Below are 27,408 nucleotides of genomic sequence, written 5' to 3'. Positions count from 1 at the left end.
AGAAAATCAAGTGTGTTCTGTGTATAAATCAATTCTATCAATAAAACTATAATCAAATGCAAAAAAGGAACATTTAATTTAAAAGGAAATTGATGGTGAATGTGGTGCCTAAGACTTGTATTTCCATAAAACTGTGTATCTATGTTCAAGCAACATCTAAGTAGTATCTTTTTAGGCTTCTTTGGTTGCAACCATAATGAAGAAAGAAAAAATGGAGTGTTTGGAAGACTTTCAAAGTCACAATATAATGCAACTGTGTTGATGGTCTAAAACCTCAGTTTTCAGGTTTTTTTAGGCAGTCCTTTTTGCAACTTTTTTCACTGGAAACAATAAGTAGGATTTTGCAACAATGCAATATGGAGCACTTAGAATCATACTGAGCTGAAGACAGAGTGCTATGTATAAGAGTAGGAAAAAACTCCAGTTCAATTTGAAATATTTTTTCTTTTCTGCAGTGGCCAGTAACAGGACCTCTAATGTCTTTCTGAATCAAGAAGAATCAGTGTGATATTGCAGGATCCACTATGTCATACAAACACAACAAGCTATATAAGGCATAGAGATAGATGAGCAATATAATTTTTATTCTAGCTATAGTACCCTTATTATTGGGTACAAATACATCAGAGCAACTGCTTGTATTCTTAAGGCAAGCTAGACCCTCCAAAAATATTCATGTGCATTACTATGTCCACTCATGTATGCTAATTGGCTGTCTTTAAGGGCTCACTCAAAATTTTTCACTTTTGTGTATTTTTCTAAGTTCTTCTTTTCCTACATATTCTAGTAAAACTGATTAATGAATAAGGGAGGAATTTAAGTACACATAGCAGAATCTATTTTTTAGTGTCTTTAGGAGGAACAGCCTTCGATGTGTGGATATGAGGAAGGTGTCAGCAATAATGGGGAATGTAATGTTCGGTGTAACTCTGCCAAAGACTGTTAGCTGTTTTTCTTCACACAGTGAGGAACAGCTCTTGAATCTTACACAGATACCAGACACTCTAAGGCCCAATTAAGAAAACACTGAAAATAAGCCATCAGCAAACTGTCAGATTTTCTGCCCCATCAGAAGAGCCTTTAATAACCAGGGTTTCTTTTCTTCTCCATACCCAGCACTCTGACAAGTAATCATAGAATCATAGAATATCTCAAATTGAAGGGACCCATAAAGATCATCGAGTCCAACTCCCCTCTCCTCGCAGGACTATCAAAAAGTAAACCATACGACTAAGAGCATCATCCAGACATTCCTTGAACTCTGACGAGCTTGGTGTCATGATCATTTCCCTGGGGAGTCTGTTCCACTGACCGACCACCCTCTCAGTGAAGAACCTTTTCCTAATGTCCAGTCTGAGCTTCCCCTCTTTCCAATGCCTCGTGTCTTATCCCTGGTCACCAGAGAGAGAAGATTAGCACCTCCTCTTCTGCTGCCACCCCTTGAGGAAGTTGTAGACTGTGATGAGGTCACAACCTTCTATTCTCCAAGGTGAACAAGCCGAGTGACCTCAGCCACTCCTTGTAAGTCTTGCCCTCGAGACCCTTCACCATCTTGGTCGTCCTCCTGTGGACACGGTCTAATAGTTTGATGTCCTCCTTATATTGAGGCACCTGTACCAGTGCTGTGTAGAGTGAGACAATCACCTCCCTCAACTGGATAGCTATGCCATGCTTGATGCACCAGGACACAGTTGACCCTTTTTGGCTGCCAGGACACACTGTTGACTCATATTCAACTTGCCATCCACCCAGACCCCCAGATCTCTCTCTGCAAGGCTGTTCTCCAGCCTCTCAACCCCCAGTTTGTACATATAACTAGGATTACCCCATCCCAGGTGGAGAATCAGCATTTGCTCTTGTTAAATTTCATATGGTTGGTGATTGCTCAGCTTCCTAGTCTATCCAGATCTCTCTGTAAGGCCTCTCTATCCTCAAGGGTGTCCACAGCTCCCCCTAGTTTAGTATCATCGACAAACTCCCTTAATGTACATTCAATTCCTGCATCCAGATCATTTATAAGAACATTGAAGAGAACTGGCCCTAAAATTGAGCCCTGGCAAACATCACTGGTGACTGGCCATCAGCCTGATGTAACCACATTTACTATAATGCTGTGAGCCCAACCCATCAGCCAATTGTTCACTCAAAATATGGACATGTCTAGCTGTGTGCTGGACATTTTATCCAGAAGGATACTGTGAAAGACAGTATCAAAAACTTTGCTAAAATCCAAAACCAGCACATCTACTGGCTTCCCTTGGTCAACTAGATAGACGACCTTGTCATAAAGCAGGACTTTCCTCTCATGAACCCATGCTGGCTATTGACCAATGACTATGTTGTCTCTCAAGTATTTTTCAATTACTCACAGAATAACCTTCATAATTTTACCAGGCACTGAAGTAAGACTGACAGGCCTGTAACTACCAAGGTCTTCCTTCTTTCCCTTCTTGAAAACTGAAATGACATTTGCCAGCTTCCAGTCAACTGGGACCTCTCCAGACTCCCAAGACCATTGTAAAATAATGAAGAGAAGTGCCGCAATGACATCGGCGAGCTCTTTCAGTACCATGGTTTGAATTCTATCAAGCCCCATAAACTTGTGTGCATCCAGCTGGAGCTGCAAGTCTCAAACAAGTTCGGGTCAGCTAGGAGTTTATTATCACCTGATGTATTCCAAAAGTTCACACACCAATTTTTTGGTCTTTTTACTTAAAAAAAAAAAAAAAAAAAAAGGCAGCAAGGGATTACTGCAAGACATTGTTATGGGTCAAAGTCATTTGGGATTTTTCATCTTTCATGCTTTTGTCTACTCCCTTCTCTTGTCTCTTTCTCCCCCTCACCCCTACAAGTACAATTCTACAGTTCGGTCAACTCATAGCAATTAGAAAGCCTGAAATTTGGTGTTGAATGGCTGGAGGTTACAACAGATGTTTCACTGATTTCAACTAAAATGTCAGATATAAAATGAAGTATTCATTTTTGTAATCGTCTCTTCTTAGTGTTGTAATTGAAAGTGGTAAGAAATACAAAAATTTAACCTTGTTGAAATAGAAGAGGGTAAAGAGACATGAAAATTTCTGTGGAAGCTGTATGTTGAAGTTAGTTTTGGGAAGGGAAGGTATGTCATTAATAATGAAATTTTTAAAATATATTTTTTTAAGGAAAAAAAAGTAGTAAGTGCAAGAATTTTGGAAAGAAATACCAAGAGGTTATTAAAACTGAAAGATGCAGTACAGTTTTTCACACCTGTGAATTGAATGTGCTCAGTCAAAAGTAAAACCACTGTTCTTGAAAAATCGTCTGTATTGCTTGACAGCTGGTTAGATGTTCCCTTGACAACTGCTCTGGTTAATCAAGGGTGTAAATGAAGCCGCTGTTTCAGTGTTTTTCAGGAGTCATTTTATATTGTGTCTTTAATATCAACACTTTTTGAGTAAAGAGGATTTTTGTTGGGATTTTTTCCTATGATGATCTGTTAAATTGGGCTAGTGTTTGTCAGCTTGTAGGAAGAAAGATAGCAAATAGTTCTAAATGTAATCCTCCAATTGTGGCATTAGAAAATGGACAGTAGTATAACTACTTTGTAATAATTTTTCAGAAGACCAGAAACCCTGGTCTGCTAGCAGTAGTGAGATATTTGTTCAGAAAAAATCTTACCATGATAATTGAGCTTGGAAAAGAACCAATGCCGGTTTCCTTTATAATGCTTGGATTTTTTTTATACCTGATGATCTGACATTTTAATTTTGTTATGCCTCTCCTTAATCTGTTAGAAATACAGCTGCACCTTCAGCACTATATAGAAAACATAATTGCTATAAACTAAATTTTCTTAAGTATGTTTACACAACCATGAATGCACCATTTTTACATGATTACACTAGGTAATTATAATGCATGAATGCAGTTTAAAGTCTTCTAGAAGTTCCAGTCTCTGGACCTATTCTCATCCATATTGTCAAATATGTAATCAGTTTAAGATACTTTACTCTGTTTCCCTTGATATAAACTGGAAGCTGAAGCAATCATGCTATCAATTAGGGCTTAAGTCAGTCTTTCCTATGATTAGAAGAGACATAGTATGAATTTTGTGTTCATGCTTTCTACTGTGCTCCTTTAGTGCCACCTGGTGACTAGCTTAAAGGGAAAAAAAAAAAAAAAAGTGTGATTGCATTTCCACATGAAATAGCTGTGACAATTTAAGCTAAAACATTTGCTTGAGCAAGATTATACCAGGTAACATTTGATTTAGAAGTGCCTCAATCTTAGCTAGTTTAAGAGGATTTCTTTCAATATCATTTCCAGGCCTAAATTAATCCAATACTTAATATCCACAATTGTGTCATAGGTATGAATGTGTCAGGTAAACATTACACTTTGTTAGAAATTCAGTGTTCATGCACATAATTAATCAAGATGTAACTAGTAATGGCATTAAACACTGTATATAACTTCTGTTTTGCATCTGTTGAGGTCCATGAGTGTTTTGTAAAGAAAGAGCCCCTGTAGTAAATCCTTTGTTAATTCTTGTTCTTAATGAGCTTATAAAAAATCCACAGCAGCTATGAAAAAATCATGTTATTCTAAGCCAAGTGCAGAAAAGAAGGCTGAATCTCTTCTTTTTTCAAATTTGTGGAAACAAATATTCAACTACATCAGGCCTGTACCTTAGCATCTACAGGAACAGGTTGGGCTCCACATGGCTCCAGACCTATTTAGATTATTGTGCATAATATTCCTATACATCATCCCCGCACACCCATTTCCCATAACTACTCCCCACACACCCAATTCTGTACTGTTCTGTGAATCCTTTTTATATCATTATGAGTGTGATGTGCATGAATCACAATTCTGGTGCCTGACAAAATAATCCTGCAATAGGAATCATATTGCATTCTTTCCTGTCACCATCTCTAGAGGGAAAAATACACCGGCTTTGAATGCAACTGAAATATGCCACTGAGATGTGAGGCAGATGGACTGAAATGCCTTCAGCATCTAAACGAGTAAAAAAGCACAACTGAACTAAAAATACTCCAAAATGTAAAGATGTCAGTGATTAGCCACTTTCATCTCAGGTGTCCTTAATGTGAGGTCAGTATCTCATAATATGAGGTTAATTAGAAAAATAAAGAAAAAATGTCAAGAGAATAAGTCATCAGTTCCATTTTATCTTTTCTAATGTGGATAATGGATTCTAATCTTCTATGAGATGCATGAAATAATACAACTGTGTTTATCCAGTTGCAAGATTTAGACAGATTTAATCTTAGATTATAAGAAAAATATTATCAATTTAAAGAGCTACGTGAAGTGGTATTTTAGTTCAGGTCATTTCTGCTACAGAATATTTCAAGCGCGTTCTTTTTCTGTCATTGTTTTTAAAAACTATATAATTACATCTTGCATATGTCCATATTATAACACTTTGTGGTTTTAAATGTTATAGTAAAGATAGAGACAGCATTTCTGGTTTAATTGCCATTTTTCATTATTTTCATAATTTTCTCAGAAAACTGTCTTTTGGGCTGTAATTTTCCATGCTCTGCCTCTTTCTAAAAGCTATTCTAAGCATATTTGAGTAATCTAGCAAATTCAAATAGTTGTAATTTTGTGGTAATGTAAGCATGAAAAATATTCATTTTGTTCACATTTCAGATGACAGTTTTTCCTTTCTATGTCATAAGACAGAAAGAGATTTCAAGTATTACTTGCTTGGAAATCCTTGTAGAGAAAGAACCAAATACTGAAGAAAGTAGTGGTAGCATTCCTAATGTGCGCTCCAGAATACAGGGCAGTAGGTTGCTGCTTATAGTCTGTGTTGTTTTTCTTACGACTCAGTCATTAATCTACTGGCTGACATCAAACAAATCAGTCTTTTCTTCGAGATTTCATTTCTGCATCTTAAAAAAAAAAAAAAAAAAAAAAAAGCTTTATGTCCTTTGTGAAGGTGAAACTAATGATCAAAATCACTGTAAAATAGCTGATGTTTATAGTTACTGGGTTTTTTCTTTGGATTTATTTTTTTCCTGACACATTTCTTTAAAGGTAGAATGGATTACCAGGTATGCCTGCGTAGGGATGACTGTGTTATCTATATAAATTTAGGATACTTGGGCCTATCTACATAAAGATATCTCAGTAAAGACCATGTCAGCATCGAGTAATCTTTAAGACTTATTTTAATTGCACCCATTTTTAGTCTTCCACTTTTTTTCCCCTAGCAAAGAATGAAAACAAGAGAAATTATGTATACAAAACAGTGAGAATGTGAATACCAGACATTTGCAATGAAAGTTTACAATGTTGAATATGGCTTGGAAGGCTAATTGCTTGAAGATGATTAGAAGTGACATAGACCATATTGTTCTTTTTTTTTTTTTTTTTTGCATTAGATTAACATTATTCTTTATTAACTCTGCTGTATCACTTAACTTTTGTTCTTTGTGGGCTGAACATATAATATCCACTTGGAGTAGAAAGCATCAAGAAAAGGTTGTAAGTTGGTTTTCCTCAAGAGAATCCTAAACGAGCTGATTTTCTTTCACCTGAGAAACTTATCTTTATACTCTGTGATTTACCTGAACAATTTCCAGCAACTGAAATATGAGTAGGAAGGATAAATAAAATTCAATATGTATTTTACATATCAAGAATTGGTTGGAATCACAGTAGATGAAAGTCCTTTCTCCAAAATTGTCCTTATTCCAAGTATCTAAAAAGGAGATCACAAAACTATCTGTCAATATACCCATTATTTATTAAGGAGACACTTCTGTTTACTCAATTCACATTTTATAATGAAATTGTGAAAATTAGCACATCTTCAGAACAGCAGACATTGCTTCTGGGTCCCTGCATTCAAAATCAAATTCAAAATGCTAACTTTAGACTACATAAGAAGGAACTTAGCTTAAAATATACTTTAAAACAACATGAATTTTTTAACCTAAAATAAGAAAGAAAAATGAACATTTCTGAAACTCATTTGAATAGTCTAGGGGTCTAGATCACATTTCAAAAGGTGATAATAGAAGATGCCATTCAAATACCTTAGTCTTTTAAAAAAATTTTAAAACATTGTTGTTCCTAGTTCAAAAATAGGAAAAGTGTTGCATACTTACAAAGGTGAAATAATTTAGCACATTTCAACCCCATGCAGCAGAGCACAGTGAAAAGTCAATGAGTTAGTATTGACTGAATTAACTCTGGAACCAGAAGCAATATAACCATTGGAAAGGTAGGATTTATTAATATGGGTGCATCACCTGCTGATATAGATATACTGCCTATGAGACTTGTGTTAGTAGATGCACTGGTTTTTTGCTACTCACTTAGAAATCACTGCATTGCAGTGAATGTTATAAATATTCATTAGGGATCTAATGCTATATACATTTATGTCAATACAATGTTCCCAGTAACTTCAGAGGTGAAAACTGAGACTCTAAATTTCATACTGAATCTACAGACAGGAGGATAAAATAATAAGACTGTAGACACAGGAGTAGAAAAGCAAAGATCAAGGCATAACGTGGGATAAATCATACTGTGGCAGCTGCACACAACCAACCAGATGGTGGTATATGATAGGGTAAGTTTTTGAGCATGGTAGGTCTTGATGTGGTTCATCCAGGAGTAAATTTGTCCTTGGCGGTGCTAAGGTAATTTCTAAGATTAGTAATATAAGCTTTATGGGCGTATGGACATAATGGGCTTTAAAATATATTCACTCTTTTATATGTCTATGGCCTAACATAAAAATTCATCTATGCCAACCCAAAATAATTTATGAGATTTCTGTCGTTGTCCTTTAGCATTTGTTCGGCTAAAAAAATGGAAAATTTGGCAGTCTATATAAATGTATATTCTTTTTGTAAAATCTGTTGTGTAATATTTGTGAAAAATTATACAAAAATGTAACATTTTTCTTGTTAAAGGCCTTACTCTGGAAACATATGGATTTGACTGAGCAGAGTTTCATGTGCAGAGTGCATGTAGTGAGTAAACCTTAACATGCTTCCCAAAAGGCAGCCCATCACATTCTCTTTTAAAACATGTGAAAATTAAAACTGAGGCAAAGTAGAATTGGGAAGCACTTCTACAGAAATAGCAGAGCTCAGTTTTAAAGAATCTATTGACTACTATTTCTTCCATTCTGCCATTGCTGTGATAATGTTTATGCAATTTCCTTTCTAAATACAAAACAAGTATATTTGAAAACCATCTTGTTGGATTGAAATTTTATTGCTGATATTAATAACATTTCATCAGATCTCATCACAGAAATAACCTGAAGAATTCTCAGTGTTTAAGTGAATGTTTGCTAGTATTTACTTTACAAATTCCCTTAGCCTTATATTCTTCTTTATCTCTGAAGCTCAGTACCAGAGTTTACATTAACAGCACACTTCCCATGTAGTGATAACTATATCACAGTGTAATCTTGATGCTCAGAAGTACGCAGCATTTCATTTCTTATTCCATTTCTGTTTTCCCTGTAGGGCAGGAAAAAAAAATGTCCACCTAGGGAGTTCAGCATCATTCAACATTGATGTTACTTGTCCAACAGTCCTCTATACTAGGGAGACCATATGTCAGCCACAGTTAGCACTTACAATTTATCAATACTCACTTATGCATGTGATGTTTTCTTTCTTCTTTGTCTCTGTATACATTTCAAACACTAGAGTCAAGAACAGCAGGAAAGCAAATAGAAGAGGGATATTAGTAGAAGAAACATTTTTTGATTCCCGGGTAGTCCAAGTAGCCATGAAACTGGAATTATTAGTGTCCAAAGACCGTCATCCTTTATGGAGGCCGAAGCATCTTTTTCACCTTGCCTTTGTTGTGTGATGTTTAAATTCTCTGCTGTCAACAGCATAAACAGTAATGAGATCTTTTGTTTCCTTCCAGCTATATGTTGCCTGTGAGCAGTCCTGAAGGTTACTGTATGATTGAAATGGCTACAGATGGAAATCCTCCTGTACAACACAAACTTTCTCTCTTATATCGAGCATCTCAGGTGAGTCTGCAAACCATCAAAAAATAGTTATTTTCTTCGAACATTTCATCAACATATGCACTTCAGTTATTCTCAAAGAATAGACATACTAACTTTTCCTAAAGGAGGAAATGTAATTCCTTCTCTGATAGCATTACATGTACCTAATTTCTCTTTAAGATGTCTTTTCATATCAAGCATCCATAGTATTTCCATTAATTTCTTCAGTTTATTTGTTTCTGAAACTTCTATTTCAACTGCCTATAGTCTATGAAAAGGACACTGATATTGCAAAAAATAATATATTAGCAATGCCATTTAACTAGGCCGTATTGTTATTAGAAACAATTCAGCTATTGTTAAGAAGCAATTCTGGTTACTTTTTATTTGCAAGCCACACTGTCTAGGAGAGGGCCATTATGAATTCTCAATGACTTAACCTGGTGTCAGTATTGTTGTTAGGACTTCACTTCTGAATAGTATTGTAAAAATTACTGTCTCCATTTTGAAACTGCTATCAGAAGACTCATACTAAATGTGCAATAGGCCAGCTTTTCCAAATCTTGAGTTTTTCTGTTATTCTTTGTCTCCATGTTATTACCTTTCTTCGTTATGTATTCTCTCATCACAAAATTATTTCCACATGATACATTTTAAATGTTTTTAGACTTGAGAATTTGAACTGTGATTGACAGCTCACTTTATAAGTTTGTTCACTAGAAGTCAGGACAGTTAGCTATAGAGATGCTAATCATGATGTGCATCTCCCGATATGCACTGCCAGTTGATAATAGAATTTCTTCCCTGTTTCATCCCTGAGTCAGTATCTAGGTGTTTGTTCAGTCTGATGCAAAGAATTAACTTGTATTAGATATTGCTATTAGCACGACCAATTGTCTGTTCATAGCTTCCAGATGATCAGTCTGATGTTCTGCTGCAGAAGGTTCCTTTGTCTCTCCCTTTATATTTCAGGTTCTGGCAGAATGTAAAGCTAACACTATTGGCAGCTTCTGCATAGAGAATCTGGGGAAAGAACTTACCCATAAGCACCTAATAGAGAAGACACCAATACCTTACTCACAGAAAAACTTACAGGACCTTTGATGTTATGCATGAGAATCATACATCAGAATATTGATGCCCCTAATCAGGAAATTTCTTTGGTTCCTAAGAAAGTCCACAACTCTTCTCTGTTTCTTTTTGTGGGGGTCCACAGTTAAGTTTCTGTTCATATCAGAAGTGATTTTTTGAAGTGAATGTTCTGGTCATCCCCACTTACCACACTTTGGTTCATGTTGCAGAGCAATCCTGGAGAATGCCAGCTGAATTCTTTTAGGGTAAACAGTACAAAAAATTATCTCTATGAGTGCACTTAATGTGCTGTAACCACTAATGGGTATTTCATGGCACCAAATGATACTTAATCCAGAATAACCCCTTGCATGCTATGTAGTATGAATGTCGTATCCTCATGACTAACTATTACACTTTACAGATCTGCTCTTAATCTCCCAGAGCTCTTATTTTCTTTACAAAGTACACAAGCAAAAAAAGAAAAAAAGTTATTTTCTCTAGGAGGACTAATGAATTTCTTCCTGTTACTGGCCAGGCTAATCCATTTTATCACTCAGGCTCCAAGTGAAGAAGGACATTTTCAAATTAATGTTTAAAAACTCAAGCATGAGTATTACAGAAGTTAACATAATGTTAACATAATGTTGTATTAAGCCTGTGATGTTATTAACAAGATTTACAGGAATTCTTCCTGTGTGCTTCCTTAAAATATATTCTGGTTAAGCCAGTTAAATTCAGAACAGGGCCTTTACAGAATGAGTATGTATTCTGGTGTACTAGCATGAGTTTGAACATCTAACATATTATGATAAAATCCACTGATGCAAGAAACTGAGCAGAGCCTACTGAAGTTGTTCTGTGGTACACTGGATCTGCCCCCAGGGTCAGTGCTTTCTTAAAATAAACCAAATAATAAAAATTGTCTTGCAAGAAGAGTGTAAAAACAGTTTTCTTAATCATAGACTCTTGCATTCCAGTCCAATGCTTTAATTCTTGTCACAAGTTCACAGGCAGAGAGAAAATGTCTGTCTGCAAACACTACTTAAAAATCTTGTCTGTAACTACACTGGTTTATAGCCTTGTTTGAAAGGGGATAAAGTCAATTGATATGAAATGAATTTAACAAGTGCTGAGCCAATGTCTTTGAATTCCTTCCACATGAAAAATCTGATTTCATTTTATCCGTGCTCTAAAAGAAGGGGTTTTTTCTTTCCCTTCTAAATGAAAGACATTGTAGGTACAGGAATATCTGGCAGTATTCACATTCATTGTATCTCCAAATTTCACTTGAAATAGCAACATAGCTCCAGGACTGATAAAAGCAATACAGGAAACAGCAAAGCAGAATCATACGGATGTGTGAATTCCAGATAAATCAATGTGATGTTTTCCTCCTCTTCCTAGTTCTTTACAGTTGATGTCTGAATATGATATGAAGGGCTCCTTCATTATAAATTATCTCCTCACATGTTTTACACATACTGTGATATATTTTTTATTCCACTAGTTTATTCCTACTTGACTTGAATTGGCTAGGTTTCACCCTTTTTTTGGATTGATGGTATTGTACAAATAAATGCATTACCTTGTGATACACTTATGAAAAAAATATGAATTTTTTCAATTCTTAGTGACAGGCATTTAGCAAAGGAACTTAGGAATGGTGAAACCTCATGTCAGAACTCCAGAAAGTCAGGCATCGTGAAGTGGAATTCACAGTGCTAAATAAGTCACAGATCCTTTATATGTGACTGTCAAGTGTTTGACTCCTAGGTCAGGTAACACAGGAAATACCATAGTGAGCACTAACATGATTTGGTTAGTCCCAGTATGAAATAGTTGTGGGTGTTTCTTTGGTACCTTCATAAGGATGTTCTAAACATGTGTGGCTCTAGAATTTATTACCTGAAATTTTCCCTTTTTCCCTGGACTTCAGTACTGTTTTCTGTCATCCATTAAAAAAAAGTAAAATCTTTTTTCTGTATGCTCCTTATCTTGGGGTCCTGTAGGGGCCAGATCCTAAAGAAAGGCTTTGTCTTCAAGTCTACAGCTTTTCCAGTGTTCCTGCACCAACCCTCAATCATGAATGTAAAACTCATAGTATAGAATGAGGGAAACATTGAGAAAACCTTACCACGTTCATTGCAGTTAAGGCTGGGAATTCCAATTTATGTTTCATGGGATACATGTTTTCTTACACATTTGAAAATATGCAAACACATTAAACCACTCTCTTTGTATGGATTTAAAAAAAAAAAAAAAAAAAAGAACCACAATTAAAAAACCAATCCTTTCAGCAAGTATCATAGTTCTTCACGGGCTTCAAGTGATGGCTATTTCCTTTATCTCTAATTATTATTCATTCATTGCTTACAGTAACATAACAAATCACATTCTTTTCTGATGATTCTCTTCTTGTTTCTGCAGATTACCTTTGGATCCATCTTCCTTGGAAATGTTCCTGTTCATGAAGAGGTTCATCGATGTGCTGGGCGGATACATGGCTATAAAGGATGTATTAGGGATTTTCAAGTTAACAACAAAGAGTTGTTCATCATAGATGAGGCTCTTGGAGGGAGGAATATTGAGAACTGCAATGTTCCAATATGTGATTATCATCCATGTCACAATGGTGGGACCTGCACTAGGTAAGAGTTACCTCTTTGATCATTTTATCTTATATTCACACTCTGTGGCTGGTAGGGTCATCATGAGAAATCACTATAATTTTCTGTGTAATGAAGTAATCACCAGTCTTTCGTCCTGATATATTAAATAGAAAATGTGACATCTTCATGCCTAACTAGTGAGCTTTTATACCTTATTTGTTTACAGGAAAAGAGATATAAAATATAATTTCATTGCCCACACATGGGTTGGGTTGCTGCCAGAATTCCTTCAGTTCCACTACAAGGCTCAGTGACTAAATCAGACTCTTTGTATAGATAGTTTGGACAGAAGCACATAAGATCTCATTCTTCTATCTAACAACTCTGTATCTTACTAGGCCTTGTACCTTCACACAGCTTCATGGTGTGCTGCTGGGTACACAGCACAGGCCTTCATCATCATGCTATGAAAACACTAAGAAGTAAGTCAGCACCTTCAGCATGTGTGAAGAAGTATTGTCAAAGAATCTTTGACAGTTTAAGTGCATCATGCTGAAAGAGGAAATGGGGTCCAAAAGAGACATGAGCTAAAAGCACAGAGGATGATAGTTCAGTTGAATGATGGTTCACTTGGAGCACAGTAGCTTTTTAAGCCATAGTAACTTGATCATTGTCTAAGGCACTCAGCATTTAGGAACAACATTTTTGTTTACAATTGATAGAAATTTTGAGGTAGCTGCTATGTCTATTTTAAAAATTATACTTCAGCTTCAAGGCAAATGCTGAACAGAACATAGTCTAAAGTTCTTTTAAAGCTCTGGACCACTGTGTGTTTCTTTGGTTGAGGAGACCTTGAATCAGAGTTTTGAGGTGCCTCTCTGCCTCTCTTGATTGATGTGAGCACACAAAGAATACCAAACAGGTTTTTGATCTCTAAGTCTTGTTTGACTAGAGCACAAATGAAAGCAAGGCAACTTTATGAAAACATACATAATTTGCGTACCAAACTGGTGAAACTGAGTGTGTACATGGCAGTAATGAGTCTATTTTTTCCTCTGTTGTTCCTTGCTGTATCTCTGTCATTCTACTGATTGGCCTGACATCTACCATTATGGGATACTGTTTCATTTAAAGTTTGGATCCTGAATAATCCATGATCATTGGATTTCTTTCCTGCCTTTCTGCTTTCCAACTGCTGGCCTCAGCCCTTTTCAGAAACACTTTTGTTCTGAAAAGGGTCATTGCACTTCTGTCCAGAGGAGTCATAGAACACTGTGCATGTTCAAACCAGGGATAAGCATGATTTTCATTATTTTCTACAGCAGCCAAATGATTTTCAGGGATCATCTTCTCCAAGCCCAAGAATGATCCATTACAATGACCAGGAAATCAAGTGACAGGAAGCCTGCATGGATGAACAAGATGGTCCTGACAATTCAAACATCAGAAGGAAGTATACATGAGGCAGAAGGACGACCAGGTGTTCTGGGAGGAACATAGAGAAAATATCCAAATACACAGATATGGGGTTAGGAAATCCAAAGTCTATCTGGAGATTAATTAGGCAGGGGACATTCAGGGCAAAACCAAATGCTTCTACAAGTATATCAGCAGCAAAAGGAAGACTTGGGAAAATATGGGGTTGCTGCTGAATGGGGCAGGTGTTCTGGCAACAAAGGATCCATAAAAGACTGAAATACTCATTGCCTTCTTTGCCTCAGTCTTTATTGATAAGACTGGCCTTCAGGAATCCTATTCCTCTCAGACCTGTAGGAGAAAGTCTGGAGCAAGAAAGACTTATACTTGGTGGTGGAGGATCAGATTAGGAAACATTTAAACCAACTGGACATGTATAAATCCATGGGACCTGATGGGATTCACACATGAGTGATGAGGGAGTTATGTGATGTCATAGCAAGGTCAATCCTGATTATGTCTGAAAGATCAAGGTGATTGGGAGAGGTTCCTGAGGACTAGAAGAATTCAGGAAGGACAAGAAGGAGGATCTGAGGAACAACAGGATGATTAGACTCACCTTGATTTGTGGGAAGTTGATGGAGCAAACTGTCCTGGAAACTGTTTCCAAACACATGCAAGACAAGAAAGTGGTTGGAAGTGGTCACCACGGATTTATGAAGGGGAAATTGTGCTTAACCAACCTGATAGCCTTTCACAATGAGATGACTGGCTTGATGGATGAGGGGAGAGCACTGAATGTTGTTTACTCGACTTTAGTAAGGCTTCAACACTACCTTCCATAAAAACTTTTGTGACAAACTGATTAAGTACTAGCTAGGTAAGTGCACAGAGAGGTGAACTGAAAACTGGCTGAAGGCCAGGCTCAAAAAGCACAAAGGATCAGTGACACAAATTCCAGCTGGAGGCTGATCACTAGCAGAATACCCCAAGTCTCAATATTGGATCCCATACTGTTTATCCTCATTAATGACCTATACAATGGGACAGGGTGCAACCCAGAAACAAGGGTTAAATATGAAGCAAGGAGGAGTGATTGGTGTACCAGATATGTCTGCTGCCATTCAGAGGGACCTTGACAGGCTGGAGAAATGAGCCAACAAGAATCTCATATTTTTCAACAAAGGGAAATGCAAAGTCTTGCACCTGGGGTGGAACAACCACAGGCACCACTATAGGCTGGGGACTGACTGGCTGGAAAGCAGCTTTGCAGAAAAAGATTTGCCAGTTCTGGTGAACAACTAGTTGACCATGAGTCAGCAGTGTGCTCTAGTGACAAAGAAAGCCACCAGCATCCTGGGCTGCATTAGAGAGAGTGGGTCGAGGGAGGTCATTCTTTCCCTCTCTTCTCACCTGGTTTGCTGATTTTCATATGTATGTACATACATTCTTCAGTCAATTCACAAACTTCCATATTCATTAAGCTTCACCTTGCTAGGAAGATCTAGATGCCATATTTCACGTTCAAGTACTGCAGCTCTGATTTCATGCTGTTCACTTGGCAGAATAGAATTTGCTTTTTCAGAGGCTGATCACTCCTCTTAGCCGTCAAGACTGGAAACAAAAACGATCGCAATAGATTATCTCTCAGGATTTGGAGGTCTCACTTGGATAGGTTACTAGGTTAGTGATCTTTAGAGGAGCAATTCCTGCATCCCAAAGTCCTGAAGCTTCATTTTGTCCACAGTGTGTGCAACATTCCCTGTCCTGGAGAGTTTAGACATATATTTCAGAACAGACTGCTCCATCACTGTATAACATGTAATCAACCAAATCACTTTTGCTTTGCTGAGAAGTGTGACAGATCTAAAAGATTCACTTCTTGGTAAGTCATCTACCTATCTGCACCAATTTCTTTGTAGAGGATGTAAACAGGGTGGCAAGTTGGGATGTAGATTTGCCAGTACTAGCAGCCATTTTTTAGGAGTACTGGTGGACATTTTACGCAGACTCTGCCTGACATAATGTCAGGGTCAGAAACCCCTTGGGGGAATGCTTCAGTCTGCTGTATACCATTTCCATTTTCCACAGGTTTGAGCAGATTGAGGAGATATGGGAAAGCAATTACTTCTATACCTCTTGATGACCCTTGGCAGATCTGGCTCCAGAATCTCTTTCACCTGCGCCTGAACACTCTGCAAAGTTTGTTCCTCTGAATCTGTTGTCTTAAGACCTAAGTTCAGTGCTTCAGTGGGTGAAGCATCTTCTGAAAGGAACGATGAGACATTCTGTCCTATAAACTCTTCCTGTACTTCGTTCCAGGCAGTGCCTGATAATACTAGGAATGTATTTAGTAAATGTGCATACTGTAACAAACTCTATTCAGTAAGAGAACCAATTTTAAGTGTGTTGGGTTTGTTGTCACCTTCCTCCTTCAGTGCTTTGATTGCAAATATCCTTTGGTACCTCTTGTAGCTGAAAGATACGGGTTTCTCATACCCCCCACTCCACTTTGATTCATTAGTTGCTTTATCCTAGCAACTATTTGATTAACTACATGGTCATCAACCTGTCACATCAACTTGGTTCACACAATGTCATGTGTGGAGCAGAAGAATTGAAAAGCTAGAGGTAGACGTTTTATGTATAGTTTATCGGGAAAAATTTCTAGGCTTTAGTCCCCATGTTCAACTGGTGCACTTCGACTATACAGCTGTGTTATCTTCAGATAATGAGTTTATATTCATGAGACTGCAGCCAATGAGAGCTGTAAATAATCTATACTGTTAAAACTATTCCCATCTACACCATTAATTTTCCATTTCTGTATTTATTACTGTAAAAAATTCAGATGAAACAAGCAACAATTTGATGATTCATATAAAACTGTTATTGACTTGTTTAAGATCTTTGCCAGTGTTTCAATTACACTGTTTAGTGGCAAAAAAAAAAAAAAAGAAAAAAAGATTTTTCATTGCATGTTATTCTTAAGGTGCTTGGCAACTAATTAGAGCTTTTGCTTCTGAAAGGCCATGAAGTATTACATAGCGCATATCTCAGACATGTTTTATAATGAACACTGGAGCTTGTCAACACACTGCTGGGCATAGACAGGTGTGTTTCGTAAAAAACATTTTTTCCAGTTCTTAAAAGAAAGTTACTTGCCTTCTCTCAACATCAGGGTACAGAAATACTATCATAGTGTTCATCCTATTAAATAAAACAATTATGCAGAAGACATTTATTTGACAGAAAAAGATCTTTTCTTTGTATTTTTGGTAGCAAGAGATAGGGATTAATATGCGCTTAGTTTTCTGATACAAAATTTCAGGATGCAGCAGGGACCAGCAGCTCTCTGTGGTCTGGAAATTGGTTGCATCAGATGCTCCCCAGGGGGCTGTCAGGGCAGGGCCTCGCAGCCAGAACCCATCCCACCGCCCCAGCCAGGAGCCGGGCAGCCAGAGGGCACGGGGACAGCCCCAGCCCTGGGCATCGAGCAAGTCCCAAGGCATAGTGATGGGCTGAGGCTGAGATGGGACATCGGTCCACTGGTGGGGGATCAGGATCAAGCCCAGAGAGGGGAACCAGGGTCAGGCAAAGCCCCAAGATGGCCAGGCAGACCCATGGGGATGGGGATGGGCCGCACAATCACCATTTTGCTGTGAAACTAGTGAATTATTAGTATTGTGGAATTGGAAATCTCTAGTTATCTTCATTAAGTTAAGATCCACTCCACTTTCATTTTAAAAAAAAGTGTTATCTTGGTTCCATTTATATTTTGACTAAAAATCTGTTTGTGTATAGCTGTTATGGTTTATACACAGGTGCTCGCTCACTCCCCCCGGGTTGGGACGGGGGAGAGAATCAGAAGGGATAAAGTGAGAAAACTCGTGCGTTGAGACAAAGACAGTTTAATAGGTGAAGCAAAAGCCACACATGCAAGCAAAGGAAAATAAGGAATTAATTCACTACTTCCCATTGGCAAGCAGGTATCCAGCCATCTCCAGGAAAGCAGAGCTCCATCATGCATAATGGTTACCTGAGAAGACAAAACATCATAACTCTGAACATTCCCCTCTTCCTTCTTCTTCCCCCAGCTTTTTATACTGAGCATGACACCATATGGTGTGGAATATCCCTTTGGTCAGTTGGGGTCAGCTGTCCCAGCTGTGTCCCCTCCCAACTTCCCAGCCCATGTGCTGGTGGAGTGCTGTAAGCAGGAAAAGCCTTGACTCTGTGTAAGCACTGATCAGCAGTAACTAAAACATCCCTGTATTATCAACACTGTTTTCAGCACAGATCCAAAACATAGTCCCATACCAGCTACTATGAAGAAAATTAACTCTATCCCAGCCAAAACCAGCACAGAAGGGAAAAAGCCATTCTGTTTTGATAGTATTTAAATATATGCTGTATCGGATGAATAGTTCATTACAAATTTAAATTTCTAATTCCCTACATCGCCATTATTTTATTACTTTTTTTAAAAAAAATGTACTCTCTTGCCTATGTAAAAGCTCTATTGCTTTTAGAAAACTTTTGCAAGTTCACTAGCTCTTCTGCATTTTAAATTCGTGCTAATGTAGAATTCCAGAGACTGGTTAATTTCTGAGGACAAAAATGGCAACTATTCAGTAAACTTAGGGTTTGAGTGTCATGTACTTCTATAATTAATTTTGTGAATTCAAAGCTCATTGGATTTCACAGAATCACAGAATCATCTAGGTTGGAAAAGACCTTGAAGATCATCTAGTCCAACCATTAACCTAGCACTGACAGATCCCAACTACACCATATCCCTCAGCGCTATGTCAACTCTACTCTTAAACACCTCCAGGGATGGGGACTCCACCACTGCCCTGGGCAGCCCATTCCAACACCTAACAACCCGTTCTGTAAAGAAATGCTTCCTAATATCCAGGCTAAACCTTCCCTGGCGCAACTTGAGGCCATTACTTCTTGTCCTATCACTTATTACTTGGTTAAAGAGACTCATCCCCAGCTCTCTGCAACCTCCTTTCAGGTAGTTGTAGAGGGCAATGACATCTCCCCTCAGCTTCCTCTTCTCCAGACTAAACAACCCCAGTTCCCTCAGCCGTTCCTCGTACAACATGTGCTCCAGACCCTTCACCAGCTTTGTTGCCCTTCTCTGGACACACTTGAGTAATTCAATGTCCTTTTTGTAGTGAGGGGCCCAAAAGGATTTGTAAGTATGTATTTGAAAAGGGCACAGAAATATTAACCTAGGAAGCTCTTAATATTCTGTGTGGCCCCTGATCATATGAGCCAGATGTTGCAAACCAAGCTTAGTGTTAATTAAAAAGACACATCTGTGTGGGGGAAATAAACTCGTAAAATTACTTCACCAATGATTTGACAATTATGTCAGCCACTACACTAGTAGTAGTTGATTAATACATTTGTTTTAAATTGTATAAAGACTCAAGAAAATGTAAACATAGACAGACTTAGCTTTTATAGTGCAGAGTATGATCTCCAAGTTAATTACTCCCACAAACAATCATGTTTACAGTGTCTCAAACTATTCTCACAGTGATTATTCTTACTGTTGTTGTTCCCCGTGTATTGGTACAGCAGATGGGTCCATTAATGTTGATCAATTAACCAAGACTAAAAAATCAAACTCAATTAGCAATAAATTTCAATTGAGAGACACTTATCTTCAGATTTCAACCACCATGAATGCTGTAATCAATAAAAATACACAAGGAGTGTAATTTTTCAATTTTCATCCCCTGCTAAGGTAAGAAATACCTTCCTAGATATGTAGGTCTCATTTGGATGGCACCTTTTCAGTTATAAATAGGAAAAGCCATATTTTAAATTATATTTCAGAAACTCTCTGTTTTCCACATGCTGGGGCATCACAAAATTTTTCTTAGGTCTTAAGGAACTGATCATGAAATGAAAAATTCCATCCAAACTGTTTCTTAAAGTTCATCTGATAAGGTTTTGAATACCTTTTTTTAAAAGTTATAAACTGAGTTCTAGGTTAGCTTTCTTGTAAGTTAAAGGAAATGTTATAGTTGAACTTGGCTAAGTGATAGAATTCCATATGTTGCAGATACTGAGCGGACCATGTGAAGTAACTTAAATTTTGTGGTCTCTTTTTATTATATATCCTTAATGTTAATTAAATTAAACAGTAGAAGTAGTCATTATGAATATGACTGTTTTTAGAAAAAAAAGAGCTCAAACTGTAGACTTTGGAGACATTAAATGTTCTTTTCAACTTTTTTTTCAATCTCATTTTCCATTTCAAAGGGTAGACATGGTGAACCTTTCCCAGATCATGTGCCAGAAATACTTCTTGTGCCCATAAGCCAAAAATTCATGTTATGTCAGATTTTGGCTGAAGGTATTAATCTGAGGATAGGATTTTATGCCCTTATTAATGCTTTTCTCACATTTCTAGCACAGAGTTGCAGTTTGCTTCCACCTCACAAAATCTGATTTGTGTGGTTGTTGAACTGAAGATAAAATTATGACATGAGAATGAGTAAGTGCCCATTTTCAAACCAAGGAGCACTGAAGCACCTCCCAAAACTGCTAACAGCATTGCAGGCCAAACTTTTAGAATTGCTTAAGAAAGGAACCAGCTAGTCAGAAATAGCAGAATTGGTCATATATCAAAGATCTTTTTATAGATCTGTTTTATAGATTAAAAGACTCAGGGCAACATATTATCTAGAACATCCATTTGTTGGGTTTTTTACAGATCTAAATCCTAGTTAACTTCACTAAGATCCATATTAACTCCAGAACTAATGTTTTAAGTTCCACTGTATTCAGCTCTTGCAGAAAGGTAAACCAAAGGGATTAAATTTCATTTTAGTTGATTTGCAAAGGAAGATTTCCAGATGGGAGTTGTGTATTCTCACACCTTTTCAGAATTTGCACCATATGCACTTATGTTAGACTGATTTGTCTGAAGAAGATAACCTGCTTCCTTTTAACAAGTTGTTTTTTGGGCAGATCGCTCGCTACTAAAGATGCTTACATGTGTTATAACTCCAGAAACTGCTGATATTATTATTCTAATTTAAGTTTATGCACACTATTACTTAGTTGCACACCATTACTAGTCTGAGGGCTTGAATTTTTTGTATCCCATACTTTTAATGAGATTAGGTAGCTAGTATAACTGGAGTTTGGTACTTTGAAAGAGATTCACATTTGGAAATCCATTGTTTTTTCTAATTCTTACTTCAAATTGGGCTTTCGTGAATAAAATAATTCCTTTAAATTTATTTCCAAACTTTCTTTTTCTGTCAGAGAGATTGTTCATCATTTCAGGTTCCACATGATCTTAGAAAAAAAAATGCCATTCTTACTAAGAAAAATCTTTCACATCATTTTTGAGGAGTATGAAAGATAATGCCACTGATCTTCTCAGAATGACCAAAATACTGTTGGACATGTACTTGTTACATCATATTTTCACAGTAAAGTAAACAAAAGGGAAAATTTCATCTCAAATTTTCCTAACACTAGGCATTAACAGATAAAAAATTCATTTACCCAAGTTGATCTTTCTGGTAAAAGGAATTCCATTTGGCTTAAGACCCATATAAAAAATTTGCACACTTTTTTCTGAACTAAATCTGCCTTTCTCCCACCTTAGTTTTCCTTAAAAACATAAAATTGAAATTTTAACTCCAGCTTCTTACCCTTGGAGTTTAGATAGTAAATGGGATTAATCCACCGTTGTGTTAGGATATCTATTTCAAGACTGAATTAGTTCAACTAGGTGTGTCTCTCTCTTGATATCAGAAACAGATGCCCGTTTTATTGTACTATATTTCTTAGACATTCTATTCCTCAGATTATAGTAGTATGGAGAAGAGATTTGACAAAGAAAGCAAAACTGTGTTCTGTTAAGCTGGCAGTGTTAAGAGCTGATGTTTTAAGATTTTAGACAAAACATCTGTAAATGATAATGTATGAGGAAACAACAAAGTACAAACTCATTAATGTCATTGGATATACTAGTATGCCACTGTTGTTCTTCTCAATTAAGCATTTAAAATATGCGACTTCTTTACCAATGATTAAAATGTGGTATGCTCTTCCAAATTTGTTTGCTTCAGAACATCATTTTATCATAGAAGTACTGTTGAAATAACAAATTCTGGCAATTGAAAAATAATCAAAGCAAACAAGTTAGAAAAAGTGATGCTCAAAGAGTAAACCTTTCTCTGGTTTTAATTTAGGCAGTATAGTGGTGAGTCTACTAAAAATATCTGTGAAAAAATCAATTTTTTATGTTCTCAGATCTGCAGATTTAGTATTCGATTAGTGTGAAAAGTAACACACTGAAAACAGATCATGCAGGAAAATCAAGAATCCAAATATAGATGGACTTCAAATTCCTGACTGTTTAGATAATGTGCAAGCTGGGCACAAAATTTGTTAAACCTGATGTTTATACATCATCTCAATTTAATTGTACTTAGTTCAGAGAAGCTGCCACGGCTAAAATTTTAGTCTGGGTATTGAAATGCCAGTAAGCGTCATTTTAATACCAGTCATCTTAGAATGTTTTGACTCAATTCCCAGAAATACTATGTAACATTATTTTAAAGAATTACAACATAACCAAATCAGCATTTCTGATAGCTGATTTCTGATACCCCAGAAGGGGTATCTTATTTGGAGTAGCTTTAAAACACAACACATCAGCAAAATGAATGGAATACTATAATTTTCCAAGGCCAGTGAGATGTTTGAGCATATATAGAAGTACTCGAAACACTATTCATACATATTTGTCCAACTGAAGTTGTGCATGAATTCTTAATAAGAATTTCACTCTGCTATAAATCCTGACAAATTGTATAGCCAGTACTGTTTGTTATAAGTTGTATCATATGTAGTATGTGTATGAAAAATAATAAAATTGCATATTCTTTGTACTAATGGTTTTCCAAATTTCCACAGAGATAATCCTTTCAGTGAAATGTGTAATATGCTCTAACTGTTTACTGTGAGTTACCACAATAAAATTACAAGACTGCTACTGCAAAAGGTGAATAATGCATTATCTATAATATATGTTAGAACATTTATTCCTTTGCTGCTAACCTAACATATACACCTACCTACTAGTCATAGATTTCTACACTTGTATAAGGAAGAGAAAAAGTATGAAATTTGAGTCCTGACTAGTGTAGTTGACTGGAGATTGAATGGGTGAGAACATCATTGTTCTGAATCCCTGTTTTGGGGAGCTTATCATTGCAAGGAAGAGTGAAATTTATCTGAGCTCACATAACAGATTTTGATTATGGTTTAGAGAAACCTTCTTCACCTTTGGTATCTTGTTGAATTCGAGAACATGCTTAATATTCAAAAGGAATTGGGGAAGTCTGGATATGAGGTATCATCCTGATACAGAAGGTTACTGTGTCACCAAATTTATTTCTTTCTCAGTAACAGCATTTATTTAAGTTTGCTTTTCAGAAAGATAGGAAATGGGGTTTTTATCCAGTAACCCTTGTTTTTTTTGGATTTAGTAAAACCAGCCAACTTTATGATCGTGTGTACAGATAAATACAAAGAGTGGTACCCACATAGTCATGGGAATTTCATGCTATGTGTGCACACATATAATGCAATTAGATTAGGCTTCTTTTAGATAGCCAAACGTAGCTAAAAGATAGCTTTTAGAGAGGAGAAAGACAGAAATAGAGGAGAGTATCAATAGAGTATCTGCAGGTGTCCAGCTGACTATTCAAAGGCAAAGGTAACCTCACTAGTCCCTCACTTTTTTCTCACTGCCCATTGTCATGGGTCAATGCATGCAGTACTTGTACAGTCTTACCCACAACTGACTCCACAACTGTTCTCTTGTATTCAGGTCACCTTCTCAGTATGCCCATCAATTTAGCCTTATTGCACGCTTTGGAAAATTCATCTGGCTTGGAGTTCAGCATGTGCACTAGATTTCTTCTGACATTGTCTCAATAAGGAGTTTTCTAGATGGCTAAAAAAAACCATTTAATTGCTCTGAAGAGAAGCTACACGGAAAACTGACCATGCTGGTTCTTCTTATCATCTTTTAAGGTGGTTGTGACATTTGAAGTGGGCCATATGAAACAGTCATGTGAGTTTTTGGACATCCAACTCATTTCCGTACCTTTATATTAACATAAAAAGTACTTTTACAAATACTTTACTTTCATGTGTACATAAAAGAATACAGAAGTGCTAGGAGTTTTTCACACTCATGTCTGAGTCCAGTGGGAGGGAGCACCTCAGGTATCCCCCAAGGTGAAATGTCCCAGACAGAAAACAGTTATTGAGCATCAGGAGTGTTGTTTTAAAAAAGTTATTGAAAGTGCCAGTTATAAGGACTCCTCTGTACAACGCTGTTATTTACATTAGAGATCTCTCTCTACATTTCCCCACAAATTTTCTCAAGATTACAGAGGGGTACATAAGCCTTCGGTTACAGAAGCTCTGGTCATGACATCTCTTTCCTGTCTCCAAAGAGCCTTTGAAGCTGCTAATAGAATGTGAAATTTCATAACTTAATTACCATGTCATCATCTTTGCTGCAATCATCAGGAATTAGTGAAGTATGAGTTAAATATCTGTGTGGGAACACAGACAAAAACACGTGTATGTATATGCACTCAAACAATTTAATTATATGGTGTCTAGAGCTGTGCCGTATGTATTGTTCTTTTGTTCATAACTCTCTTCTCCATTATACTATGGAGTTTTAGAATATATTGTTGGTGAGGGTGTTAAGGGCAATTGGGTTTATTTTGTATCTCCCCCCAGTTGTAAAGATGAGGACACCAAGAAAATAGGTAAAATTCCCAACAGACACATGAAATGGAGTACTTTGGGAGTGAATATTATTAAAGAAATATAAATGAACAGCATTTGTCCAAGATATACAATAAGCATTTTTTTCTATTTTTCTTGATGACAGTCTTAGCCCTGCGACTATTCATATCTTTAATTTAATTTATTATCTTCAGAATTATTTGAATCAGGGGTCCAGAAAAGCCAAAGAAAAGTCATTCTAAAATACACAGAAATATGATTAAAAAATGGTATGACATCAATGAGAGAGATGGTCAATATAAAAATTTTTTTCTTAACAACAAGAGAGTTTGAGTTATAAACAGCATTTTGAACACAAATCTTCAAGTAAAACGTGAAAGTGCTGCTATCTGTAGGCTGAAGAAAATCCAGGAATTATTCTTTTTTTGTAATAGGATATAATATGATAGTATAGCATCATTTTATTTCAGTTGTCAGCCTCACCCAATTATTCATCCACTTTTCCATTCTGTAAACCATTTTCAGAAACAGTGCAGTATATTTCTAGGCCGGAAACCAAGCACAATTGTTCATTAACCCAGATTTAAGCTCTTTCCTGGATACCTTCAGGGATTAATTACAGACTTTACACCTTACCAAAATATTCAGAGATTGATTTAAATCTCAAAATTCAAGTTAAACTTGTTTTCATCATGTTAGCATTTTATGTAATCCAGATTTTTTCCTTGTCATTCATTAGTATTCATGATAGTGTTACATGCATCAGAATCACTACCTGAATGAATATACTAATGTAATGGAGAGAAGAAACTGTTTAGAAAAATCTAGGACTTGGACTGCAAACCATTTGGAGTTAAGAACCATTAAGAAATAAATTTTGTATTGTAAAAGTCGCTAGCTTTTTTAACCTTTTTTTAACTTTACCCCAAGCAGATTTCATTGAGAAGTTAAGGTGAAAAGTTTGCCAAAGGGTTGGAATCTCCCCTTCGGCTCCCCCGGACACACAGTCCATAACGTGCTTTTAGTCCAAATTATATGACACACTTATAGCTGATAATTTGATGAAATTTCTTTTCCCTCTGTTCATGCCTGATACAACCTTATTCTCCTTTTACCCAAAAGACAGTATCCTAAAAAAAATCTTCCCAGTGACTAATGCCAAACCTGTCAATTAGGCAGAATGTCTAAATGCCACCCTCCGCCTGGAGACTACACGGAAACGTAGTTATGATCCATTTCCTTTTCTTGGTGCTTTCTCTTGGTTTTTTATTCTGTCAGTGTGATTCCTAGACCCTTGCCTTCCCCAGGGGGAAATTTGCCTACTTAAGATTCACTTAAGCCCTGGAAACAGGGTTGAAGTGAGACACACACTTTGCACTGCCCCTTGGAAAACGGCTCCTTGATTTGTCACTGTTGCAGGGACGATGGAGCAAGAATGCAATGTATAAATGGGCATCTGGTTTCACAGTAAGTTAAATGTAGCCACTCGCATTTTAAAAACTGATGCAGTCTTTGAATATCCTTACTATTTTCCCTGCTTTGAAAAACAATGAGGTAGACAAACTGTATTTGTTTTGCTCTTGGCAGTTACCTATTTAATTGTTAGGCACTGAAATTCTTTGAGTGGACACACATAAGATGTTTTTAACATTGAAATCTAGCTTTAGTATGTATGTTTAAACTGCAATGAAAAAGACAAAGCAATCAGGAGTTTATTTTATTTGCTTTATAATGTTGAGACTCAGCATCCAGATTTATAATGTGATAGTTATGCCAGCTCAAGATTCAAGGCTAAATTATAAAGTCAGTTTTCAGCTTCAGCAAATGCTCTCTGGGTCCTGCTGTGTTTCATTTAATAGCAAGGACAAGTGGATTCCATCTGTAGGAGAGCATGTTTTGCATATGAACTACTGCAAGGCAGGAGCCAATACTGAGATGGAGGAGGATTCAATATCCGGACACTCTTTTTATTTATGGACAGTTGCTTGTTTGTTTTCAAGCAGGTCTTTAAAGCTGAGTTGATGATTTAGGAGCAGATGTGGTCTTATAATACTTAGATTTAAAATAAGAGAATGTTTGTCCTGTACTTTGATGGTAAAATGCTGTGATTTAATATGAACAAGACAACATTTGTGGGTATGAACTAATCTTGCTAGGTGCAGAATGTGTACGAAATGATAATTTAAATGAAGATATCTTTTATTTCTGCCTAGAACTAAAGTAGTTAGAACCTCAGATTTGATCCATTTTTTTGAATACATATTTGTGTAGTAGTAAAAGCAGTTGTGCATCATTATATAAGTGCATGCATAGATAAATTGGTATGTATTAATATATAATGATCTTGTTTATCAATATGTTTTTGTCTATATTTTGGGGTGGGTTTTTTTAGTATGAATCAGTCAGTTCCTAACTTCTGGATATTTACATTTGCAACCATTTCCTGTAGGCTAGTCTTGATAATATCCACTTTTAGCAACT

The 27,408-nt window shown here is 36.6% G+C and overlaps 1 protein-coding gene across 1 annotated transcript in view; it reads left to right on the top strand.

Moving 5' to 3' along the window:
• The window catches only part of EYS (eyes shut homolog), a 1,118,553-nt gene that overhangs the window by 976,404 nt on the left and 114,741 nt on the right, over window positions 1-27,408 (top strand). The window contains exons 40-41 of the mRNA XM_074861787.1: window positions 8,923-9,031; window positions 12,512-12,732. Coding sequence (XP_074717888.1) covers window positions 8,923-9,031; window positions 12,512-12,732 — 330 coding nt within the window. The remainder of the gene's footprint in view (window positions 1-8,922; window positions 9,032-12,511; window positions 12,733-27,408) is intronic.

Source organism: Strix uralensis, chromosome 3, assembly GCF_047716275.1.
Source record: "Strix uralensis isolate ZFMK-TIS-50842 chromosome 3, bStrUra1, whole genome shotgun sequence".
Taxonomy (NCBI): Eukaryota; Metazoa; Chordata; class Aves; order Strigiformes; family Strigidae; genus Strix; species Strix uralensis.
The sequence above is the reverse complement of the archived record's forward strand: the minus strand, read 5'-3'. Positions and strand labels throughout refer to the sequence as shown.